Source organism: Rissa tridactyla, chromosome 11 (genome assembly GCF_028500815.1).
Source record: "Rissa tridactyla isolate bRisTri1 chromosome 11, bRisTri1.patW.cur.20221130, whole genome shotgun sequence".
NCBI lineage: Eukaryota > Metazoa > Chordata > Aves > Charadriiformes > Laridae > Rissa > Rissa tridactyla.
The window spans coordinates 2,221,147-2,232,140 of NC_071476.1; the positions used below are offsets into that span (position 1 = coordinate 2,221,147).

The following is a 10,994-nucleotide window of genomic DNA, read 5'->3' on the forward strand; positions in this document are numbered from 1 at the left end:
AACATTTTGTCAAAGTGACCCTTGAGCCTGGGTCGACATGGTTTCCACACCACTTTTAAAGTGACCTCTGTATCCTGTGTGTGTTAATTTATATAGCAAAAGCTCAGATGCATACAGAGTTTTTAAGGATTGGTGAAAGACTGCAACTCTTTTCGGCTACGACTGTGTAACAGTAGGGCAGATTTCCAATACTACCGAATTATAGCCTACAAAGAAAATAGCATTTGTCTAAAGACACTCTGAGCTGCTTCTAAGTATTAGAACTAAAAACTCATGATTAAATGCTTGAGTAATTCTTCCTAGGAATCTGTTATTTTGCCAAGTCCTCTCTGTTTACCACAGTCTGTTACATATCCTATGTAATCTCTTATCCGAATTCTATCTGCTCTGGCAAAAAAAAAAGGTGTGGGAAGCAGTGTGGGGCAATGGATTACTGACAGTCGTGTCAGTGGTGCGGTGGTGCTAACAGCTTCATCTCGTACAGTACATCTCGTGCTCGCTTCAAGTCGTAGCGCGGTGGTGCTAACAGCTTCATCTACTGTAATCAAGCAGATCTGGGAAAAACGAGAACTAGATTTCTGAAGTGCTGCTAAGTATTTTAGCCTTTTAGTCAAACCACAGTCAGCAAGTGTTCAGCTGTGTGCGCTGCCAGCGGCGGCGGCTGAAAGTCTACCCACAGGAAAGGCAATCCGGATTAGACGAAAAGGCATTCTCAGCTGTGTCTGAAGATGACGTACTATGCAGTAAAACCAGAAGTGTATGAAGAAGATAAGTTTTCTTGAACGTCGATGCCCCAAGGGCAAACAGGAGCGTTGTTCCTGGTCTTCAGCTACAATGTCGTCTTTTTTCTCCGTGAACTGGATTCTTCTGATCCTGTTTACAGGTAACTAAGTGGGCCTAAAGGAATAGGTGGATGGAGGTAACGTGCATCAATTTTTTGAGGGTAGCAAAGAGAGAGATTTTATGTTACAACAGGAAGAGTGGCCACATGACACAGAAACTTCACTTTTGTATCATGAATAAAACTTTATCACAGTGGCTCAATAGTCTTCTCGTGGCATCATCTCCCTTTTCAAACAAAATGATGTTGAGGGTATGGTGGTTTTAAAGATGCGTCTTCTTGGGCTGTCTGCTAGTCTTATTAGTGAGTGATCTTTTGGGTTTTTTTGGATAACGATCTGAGATGAGCGGAGAACTTTAAATCATTTTAGAAAAGATGTAAAACAAGGGTATTTCACTTCAACAGGTTTTGTGAAGGTGAATGGTTAGGAAGACGGGGAAAAAAGTCAGCTGTAGCTTCTGGTGTTTTGTAGCCAAGCTGAAATTTTATTGGGACAAATTGATAATTTCTCCTTTTTTATTCTGAGAAAGCAGTCCTCCTAGGAAAACATTGTTAAAGGCAATAGCATGGAAAACAACAGGTTGCAGAGTGGTACTAGTATGGGCAGCAAATTTGGTGGTAGAATATGTTCAGTAGAAAGAAAAGGGTATTACAGATATTATTTCCTCTAGTTCTTTATAAAGCCTTTTATGATGAGATTTATTTAGAGCTTGCTTTTTGATATTAAATAAAATACAGTATTTTCAGAGATTAGTTTCTAGTATGCTATTGTGGCAAAGTCTCTCAATGCAGGCTTATTTTTAACTGTAATAGCTTAGGTTAGGGAAATAGCTGAGCTGGGGAAAACAGCTTTTTCACAAGGGACAATTGCAATCAAACTGTACAGAGCACGAGGTCCGCGGGTGCGTGCTGGGGGACCGGCCTCGGGGAGCTCCCTTCCTAATTATAGACTGGGCTAGACTTTTAATAGAGATAACTTGTTGCCTGTCCTTGCTGCAGAGAATTCTATCCATTAAATGTTAATACGAATAGATCAAAATATTTACTTATGTGATCCTGTGTTACTGAATTTGATAAGAAGTGTGTAGTGGTAAATATACGGCAAACAGTTTTCTTTGAAGTACAAGCAGACAGAACGTGCACCTTGGAAGCCCCACTGCGTAACCTGTTAGAAGGTGGTGGTTACAGGATGGCTTTGACTGGATCACCGGAGCACAAATGATTTTTGCCTAACACTTAATACAGCTTTTATTGAAACCCTCCTAAAGGCAATATTGACTGGAGTGGTATAAATACAGTAAAAGAAACTATCTCACTGTGATGAATGGGCTGCTGGCTGCTGGGTCTCACTGTTTTGACTTGAATAGTGTGAAACATGAAAGATGACTTTTAATGGGAACCAAACAAATTAGAAACTGCATAAGAATGAGGGAAGAAAATAAGGTAGTGAAAAAAGAGCGTATCAAATTTCTCAGAAAAAACTCTGAAAAATCTCTCCTGATAGGAATAGGCAAAATCAGTTATTAGGCAAGAAGAAAGGAAATGCGTTTAGCAGTGATCATTCTGATGGAACCTGCTATTTAGTGGCTTTCCATTGAAAGGGAGGGAGAGTTTCCCACAACGGTTTTAGTGAAAGTCAGTGTCTTACCATTCCCTCGTGTGGCTTGGATTAAATCTGAACTAAGTTAAAAAATGAAGAGCTAACAGACTGGACGTGGCTAAAGAGAAGCCACCAAGTTGTGCAGGTGTAAATTGTGCTCTTTTCACCTCTCTGCCTACCTGCAGAGGCTGCAGAAGGTGTGTTTCTTCTTTCTCTGGCTAGAGACACATTCTGAACAGATCGCTGGCCCGACCATTATCCCTCACCACATCGGTCCTGCTGGGATTCACGTCTATTTGTGGAAAACTCAATCCAGCAATGCCTGGTGGTGTTTGCATGATGGGAGGTATCAGGTCAAGCGAGATGCATGAGAAGCTTCCACTTGCACGCACTGGGCTCAACAGCTACATTTGTCTTTTTTTTCCACAGGCCCCACTGTATCGGAATCACTTGTGAAAGGAAAGGTTGGTCAGAATATCACTGTGCCCTGCTTTTACAGTGTTAGGAGAGAACAAGACATCACATCAATGTGCTGGGGTCGTGGCAAGTGCCCTGCTTCAAAATGTTACCAGACCATTATCTGGACAGATGGGTGGAAGGTGACACAGCAGTCCGACAGCAGGTATATTTTGAAAGGGAATCTGGTGACGGGCGATGTCTCCCTCACGATTGTGAACGCTGTGGAAGCCGACAGTGGGACATACTGCTGCCGCGTGGAGATCTCAGGGTTGTTCAATGATCAGATAAGTAATCACAACGTTGTGGTAGAGAAAGGTGAGTGCAGAGATGCTCTCTTGTGTCAGTACTATTGTGGGAAATCTGCTCTTGAGTCTGGATTTCAAAATTTTGAAATCATTCCCTGATTTCTATAATCATCCATAGGACTAATCTTTAGGACTTTGCAGATCTGCTGTTAATGCTGTTTAAATTAAGCTGGTTTTGGCATTGTTGTAATCCCAGCATGGTCACTGCAATTAAAAAAAGGACATGGTGCTTTGTTTCATGGTGCGTAGCACTACTGAGCTTTCTTAGAAACGCCATGTGAAGAATTTAAGAGAAAGGGCAGCACAGATTCATAGAATGGTTAGAGTTGGAAGAAAGCTTAAACCCCTGCCCTGGGCAGGGACACCTCCCACCAGCCCAGGTTGCTCCAGGCGCCGTCCAGCCTGGCCTTGAACCCCTCCAGGGATGGGGCAGCCACAGCTTCTCTGGGCAGCCTGGGCCAGGGGCTCACCACCATCAGAGTAAAGAATTTCTTCCCAATATCTAACCTAAATCTCCCCTCTTTCAGTTTAAAACCTCATCCTATCGCTCCATTCCTGATAAAGAGTCCCTCCCCATCTTTCCTGTAGGCCCCCTTTAGGGACTGGAAGGGGCTATAAGGTCTCCCCGGAGCCTTCTCTTCTCCAGGCTGAACAACCCCACCCCTCTCAGCCTGTCCTCATAGGAGAGGTGCTCCAGCCCCCTGATCATCTTTGTGCCTCCTCTGGACTCGCTCCAACAGGTCCGCGTCTTTCGTGTGCTGAGGACTCCAGAGCTGGATGCAGCACTGCAGGGGGCTCTCACCAGAGCAGAGTAGATGGGCAGAATCCCCTCCCTCGCCCTGCTGGCCACGCTGCTTTTGATGCAGCCCAGGAGACAGGCATAGGGTACTTAATTCATCCAAAGTGTTATAGTTGTACCCTTTTCCTAGAAAACAGTGCTTCGTTTTCCCTGCTTGTTTCTAGAGTAAAGCCCAGGGACAGAAAATTTGTATAGACTTTTTTTTTTTTAATCAACTCTTCCTTTGATTTTTAGTCTTTCTCTTGTTTGTAAAAAGCATGATCATATATGGAACAAGTGGCTGACAGATGTACTTGTGTAGCTGGTGCTAGCAAATTTTTATTATGGAAACATTTTCTCTTTTTCACTATGTAAATGAACACTAAGGTTAATTATAATGTATATTGGTTTTGTTTTATTTTTTTTAACATCAGCTAGAATCTCTACTGCAAGTCCTCACACTTACACCTCTGAAAAGACCTCAGGTAACTTTTGTCCAAGTATTAATCTCAACAGCATATATAAGCTTTATTGCAAATGGGGATCTTGTGAAGGAAACAAAATGAGAGATGACAGGAACTTCTTGGCTAAAATTTACTAAACATTACCATAAAACCAGAGATCAGAACTTGGATTTAAATTCTGCCTGACATTATATAGAGAGTCCAACAGAAGGAACATGTATACGTGGGAGGAAGTTTGCTTCCAGGTGTTATGCTTAAGTCAAAGTTTTATTGGTGCTGCAAGCACTGTTTTTCTTGTGGCTGTTGTTTTGGTATGTTGTTTTCTTTGTGGTATAAAATCTCACCTTTTCTTCTGGAAATGCATCTCATGAGCAGTAAACCACAAATTTTTAGGAGCTGGGTCTGCCCACTGTTTAATCAATTTATTTCTGGCTCTATAACATAGAACTGTTTTATTGGACTATCTCAAAAGTGCGTCTAATTCAAGATCCTATCTCCAGTAGCAGTCAACAGCAGATGATTAAGGAGGATCGTAGAAGCAGGGCAGTAATTTTCTGATACAGCGCTAAAGTATTCTTCTACCTTGGTATAATGTGTGTCTCGCAGGCTCCCCCCGTCCTCTGTAGCCTGTGCATATTTAATAATGTGAGGCTCCTCAGTGTAGTGGAAGAGACAGTGAACAGCTATTCCTCACTCGGTTTCCTCATTCCACTCACAAATTTATAGACTTCTATCGTATACCCACTCAGCTGCATCTTTTTCAGTCTGAAAAAGGCAAGAGAGAACTCGCAGTGTTACAATAGCTTATTCTCTGGAATTTGAAAGAAAAATCAGGGATGCTGTTCTTGTTTCCCCCTCCATCTCAGAGGTTTCCAGCTAAGCAACTTCAAAATGTTACAACAGTTGCGTTTCCGTTTTGGAAGAGGAAGTGAAAACTTTCTCACACTGTTTCTGTTCTGGTTACAAATATCATGGCATCCAGTCTTGGAACTCATGGGTTTTCTTAACCCTGTGATGTCTTCCTTAGCTGCTGGTGGAACAATTTTTTATGTTTTCAAAATACAAGTTAGTAGGTGCATGTTCACACAGAGGGGGACTGGAAAGGGCAGGTGGCCATGTGCCTCTGATGCAGGAACGCTCCAGAATCTCCAATGGAAGAGAACAGCGAAGCAGATGATCCTGTCCTCTTCAAAATAAAGCTACTGGGATAAGGGTAACAATTTCAAACATCAAAGGAACCAGCTGCAGTTGTCATAATGTGAACAGGAGATGTTGTTTTTGGGAGGGTTGTATATCATCTGACAACACATGGAGAAACTGAGACCGATGATATGGAAGATATAAGTTTGTAGCTCTGAACTTTAAATGCTGCAAACAGCTTTGCTCTGGGAAATTACCCCAAAATATGCTGCAGTTCCTTATGCAAATCTATCACACTTTGGTCAGTCCGTTCATTGTATAGCTGTCTGGGACTGTCAAAGTCTCGCTTTCACTAACTCTGCACCACTTGCTCTTTCAAGGCCCTGAGCTAACCTTAATCACTTTTCGTCAGATAACCTAAGTTTGCTTTAGGCATCAACTGCCTCTTCTTGGCTCCAAAACCAGATGCCTACCTTGGTGACTCCTTCCTTCCAGGCCCTATGTTGAGATAACAGCAAGAGCTAATTGTTTCCTGGAAGGGATTCGAAGCTCTGAAAAGGGCAGCAGAGGCTCCAATATTCAGAATTTTTTTGCTGCCCTCTGAAGGCTCCAACCTCTTTTATGGCGTGCAGAGCCAAGACCCCTGATAGAGAGATACTTAAGTTCGGTGGTCCCAAGTCAGCAGTACAAACATGCCTCTGTCGAGGCAGAATGGTTCTCTGTGTGAGTGACGTGTTTGTGTTGCCTTTGCTCAGCTCCTGGGAGCACCAGTGAATCATCCTTCACCACCACAAGAACGTGGCCACCCGTTTCTCCTTCGGAAGCTCCTCAGACCGTAAGCATCCCGGCTGTGCTACAGCATACCTAGACAAAGTGGGTAGATATAAGAGGCTATTGGCTCATCCCCACAGTTCACTTGTACTGTTTTGGTTTGATTGCAAAAGAAGATTTTTATTTTTTTTTTTGTAGGCAGCACATTTAGTGCTTATGAAAGAATGCTTATGTGCTTATTATTAAAGGGGGGGAAAACCTGCTTTGCATGCATAAAGTACTTCCTACTAATTCAGGAAGAGCTTTAGCAACATCTTCATTGCCTTTCAGGCCCCTGGTCCCTGCTCAAACACTTCAGACTGCTGGGATGTAACCTCCAACCTGCAGGTACGGCAGGACACAGGGAGGGGTGGAAATGGGACTGTCTGAGAGCACAGCGATGCGCCTGCACGCCCCGAGCAGGGGGGGCTCAAACGGGCGGCTCTGCGTCCGTCCTGATGAGTCCTCCAGCACCCGTTGCAGAGTGAGAGGCAGGAGCATCACCCGGATTTTATCCGGAAGAGAAGACAGCCAAGTTAGCCTTTGGGAAGGGCTGCTGGGACATGCTACAAGGCAGGATGTGCTGTGGGCGTTCATACTGCTGCATGTGCAGGGTGTACATCAGGGACCATACTGCGCTTCTGTGTCTTCCCTGGCCTGAGTTCCTTACGAGAGGTTGGGTATCTAATGGCTGGCTTCAGAAAGAAGCTTTGCCTAAATAAAGACCAATGTACGGAGGAGGCATATTTACTTATCGGTATAAAGCCTTGAAAAACTACTGAATAAGCTGACAAAAAGTGTGTGTGTGTGACACCTGCAGATAACTTAATCCTAAAAACTAACTAAAATATTCACTAAATAGTATTAAACTTGAACAGATGGGATTTGTCAGAACTTCAGATCCTTTGACTATCTCGAGAAATAAGGTGTTTAACAGCGTGGTTCACGCCACTGTTGCAGTGACACTGCTTGGCACTAGTCCTTTGTCTCAAATTATGCTCTTGCTCTCAAGTACACTTTTACTGCAGGGTTGCGAAACACGCAAATGGCCTTTGGGTACTGTATGGGCTTCTTACTGCCAGTGCCACTAATGCTCATCTGTTTTGTGTTCGACAGAACCCGTCTGTATCGCGTCCCAGTCAGCAGTATTCAGAAAACTGGCTATACATTGGGATTAGTTTGTGTGTGGTGCTTCTAGTCATCCTTTTTGTGTCTCTGTTTGTCACCAGAAGTAAGTGCTTTTCACAGGTGGTTATTCAGGCGGGTCGGGTACATGAAATCACAACTGTGGCAGATGCCACATGTCTTCTGCTTCAGGGAAGTGAGCGAAGGTCTCTGTGCGGCCACACTCTGTGCTGTCGTTGCTTGCTCAGCTTTCCCCCTTAGCCTCGGGGGCACAGAACAGCGAGGTGCCAGTGTGGTCTCGTCATTTTATGTCTCGGACTCCTTAGCAACCAGTCAACCCACCGTCTGGTGAGGAGATGGGTGATACAAATCCCCCTCCCCTGCACCATTCGTTTCCTCCTACCCATTCCTCCTCAGTTGCCATGTTGTCCCAGTCTTTCCCAATGGGAGGGGCACTGGTTTCATATAACTATATCCAATAATTTTTTTTATGTGCCAGACTTTCTCCATAGAGGCTGTTGGTCAGACCAAGCCATCTGAATTAAATCTCATGGAAATAATGGGGATTTCCCATACTGAAAACATCTGCTTAAAGTTCCCATATTTAGTTTCTTACACTTGAATTATTTTTTTTTTTTGTGAACCTGCTACTTTACTTGCTTCTGATGGTTTAAAGAAAATTGTTTGTTTTTCTTTTTTCTTTATTTTCACCCTGGATGGTCCTTAGAATATTTATACAATACAAAGACGACGGGTGACTTTCCAAAGTAAGTATTCTGTTCCCGCTTTAGCTAATTGGACAAACTAGGTTGCAGAAAGAAAACATTGTGAGTATGCTGACGGTTCCACCACATACTTTGACTTTCTTTTTTTAAACTCAAGTTAATAGGAAACATTGGAAAAAGAAATTAATAAGTTCTGCTATTATTAGTTAGTAAGCAAAAATGAGTATAACTTAGTTCATTGCATTAGAGAGCATGCAAACTTCAAGTGTGGGTTGTCTCGTAAGTGGAAAAATGATTCGTTATCAGTCATGCTTAAATAAGTGGTTTTGCATATTTTACATTTTTCCGGTGAGCTGGTTGATTTAGCTGTCTGCGCTTCTCCTGTGTTTCTATTGTCTGTTTCTTGTTTAACAGCATTGTTTTTACTCTGTTGTGCAGCTTCGTTGCATTTTGGAGACCGGAACGTGCAGGGAACCACAGTGCCCTGGAAGATGAGACCCATGCAGAGGAAAACATTTATATAATACACTAAAGACTGTAAACATGCTTGCCTTTGCCATCCTTGGGACATTAAATACTTTGCAAAATGTTAGCTGCTCCCTCTGCTCAGCAGCTAAATGTGACTGGACTACTGAGGCATTATTCACATCATTCTAATAAAACAAATAAAAGCTACACTTCTAATTAAAACCTTTATCAGCCTGTTCCAGAAACAGAAACCCTATTGGCTCAAATGGAAATTTCCAGAATCCACTTATGAAGCCCTAAAGGAAGTTACCATTATATTTATTATCTGCTTCAAATTCTCTCTTCCTTTTTGGAAAAAAGAGGAAGTGCCAGAAGTGCTCAGTCGCAAAAGGAAAACCACACGTTTTTTTTTTAAACTTTGTCTTTACTGTGTATTCTGTCTGCCAGCTACACAAGAGTCCGTGCCATCAGGGGGCAGAAGCAATGTCACAGCTGCCCCGACAAAGATGACACATGGAAAAACTTGGTAGTATTAGTATTTTAATGTACATTTAGTTGAATTTTCATTAAAGTCAGGTATACCTAGTCCTGCTAGGAGCCCAGTAATACAATGTACTGAGCCCGTGGTTAAATCCGGAGAAGCTACTGACGCTCACCCCCTCATGGGATGTCCTCAGAGCCTACACCATCAATGTGCAGAATAGTCACAGCTTGTTTTCAGAGAACTATGACTAAGTGGGTTTTCCTCTGCAAAATACATCACTTTTTCTGTGGCTTTCTCCTTGGGCCCGCCTATGCCCTGAGAAGTCCTCAGGGTGGAAAGTTTCACTTCTAGGCCTCTAAAACAGCTGAACAAAAAGTAACCACTTTGTTAAGTTAATTAAATTCTTACCTTTCTTAAATTGTGGAAAATGTCGTGGACATCGCACAAAGTATTGGCTGAAAGTTTGCCCTGCCTTTGCGCCCCTCCAGGTGTCAAACACCACTGTCTTATGCTGGGTTGGTTTGATGGCTTTTAGGTCGTAAGTGGGAGTATCTGTGGCTTAGAGCCTTCCCTCCATTGCTCCTCAGTACAAGCCTTTCTGCCTTGTTGAGCAACACACACAGCACACCCAAATCAGTTTTAAGTGGGAGAATAACTTTCCCCAAGCATTTTTACAACCGCGTTTTTAAACAGAGGTTGGAGACTTCCCGAAAGAGTGGAAAAGCAGTACAGGCAGGAGAGAGACCAACTCTTACTAAGTATTGGTCAGGACAAATTTTGCCCCGAAGCTCCTCGCGAGCAGCAATGTATGATACCTCAAGCAGAGATTGCTGCCACAGGGAAGGCTCACAGACTTACCGCAACCTTTCTATCATTGAATTCGTCATTTTCGAGGGAGTCGTGCAAAGAACAAAGCTGTGCTATCCAATGAGGCGTAAAGGAGCAATAATAAAATCAGTAGGTGTTTGTGTTAGCAGCTGAGGCACTGGGGGACACAGTCTGGTTGTGCTTTAAGGGGAGCCGGGCTCAGCGGAGCTGTTACCCATCCTTCCCCCGGCTGGCAGAGATGGGAGGGCTGGAGCGGGCTGGAAGGGGAGTGTTTCCCCCCGGGAGTCCTGGTGAGGCTGGCTACGGTGGGATACCACAGGTGAGCACGCTTGCAAAGGCTCGCGAAGGAGGGAAAGGCTCCTCGTCCTGTTGAGGAAGACAGAAATGGAAAGCAAGTTGGGAGAGGGGACCCTGGTGCGCTTTGTATTTTCACTTGTGCTGTGCGTTGTCTTGCGGCTGCCTGTTGCAACAGGCCTAAAAGGTTGAAAAAACGGAGGTGAATTCGTGGTTGACTAAAGAGCTCTGGGTGGGAGAACAGACATTAGGTGGTTACTGATCCCTGGGCCAGGAAAGTTGTTGGAAGAAACCAGCTCTGCCATTTTCTGCCTTCCTGTCACGTGTTGCCATGTGTGAGAAGGTACCGAAACTAAAAAGGGCCTGTTAGTGTTAGACTGTATTTTTTTTATTTGACTATTTGTAACCATTACTAAACTAAAATTACTGACCCTCCCAGCAGACATTGCTTTCCTTCTGCCTGGCTGAACACGTCGCTGCTGCGGGCTCTGGCCCGTGACCGAAGCTGGAGGAAGTCTGATCAGGACTCTGAACTAGATCTCAGAAAACATCTTCAGTGATTTCTGCTTTCTGCAACTTTTACCAACTCAGTCTCTACTGGGATCAGAGTTAGAAAAGTGGTGGGTTTCCAAAATGATCTGATTCTAACCACTCATGCTTTTAAGGAGTTTGA

The 10,994-nt window shown here is 43.7% G+C and overlaps 1 protein-coding gene across 3 annotated transcripts; it reads left to right on the plus strand.

Moving 5' to 3' along the window:
- The first annotated feature begins 751 nt into the window (after positions 1–751).
- LOC128916057 (hepatitis A virus cellular receptor 1 homolog) lies at positions 752–10,762 on the plus strand. Of its 3 annotated transcripts, XM_054217238.1 has the most exons (8): positions 752–883; positions 2,871–3,215; positions 4,418–4,468; positions 6,343–6,422; positions 6,689–6,745; positions 7,514–7,628; positions 8,250–8,289; positions 8,686–10,762. In XM_054217238.1, the coding sequence occupies exons 1-8, from the start codon at positions 760–762 to the stop codon at positions 8,777–8,779; spliced, it is 906 nt and encodes a 301-aa protein (XP_054073213.1). In that variant the 5' UTR covers positions 752–759; the 3' UTR covers positions 8,780–10,762. The 3 variants fall into 3 exon arrangements, with proteins under 3 accessions (XP_054073213.1, XP_054073212.1, XP_054073214.1); XM_054217237.1 differs by lacking the exons at positions 8,250–8,289; positions 8,686–10,762 and having other exon boundaries at positions 7,514–8,243; XM_054217239.1 differs by lacking the exons at positions 4,418–4,468; positions 8,250–8,289; positions 8,686–10,762 and having other exon boundaries at positions 7,514–8,243.
- The last annotated feature ends 232 nt before the right edge of the window (positions 10,763–10,994 follow it).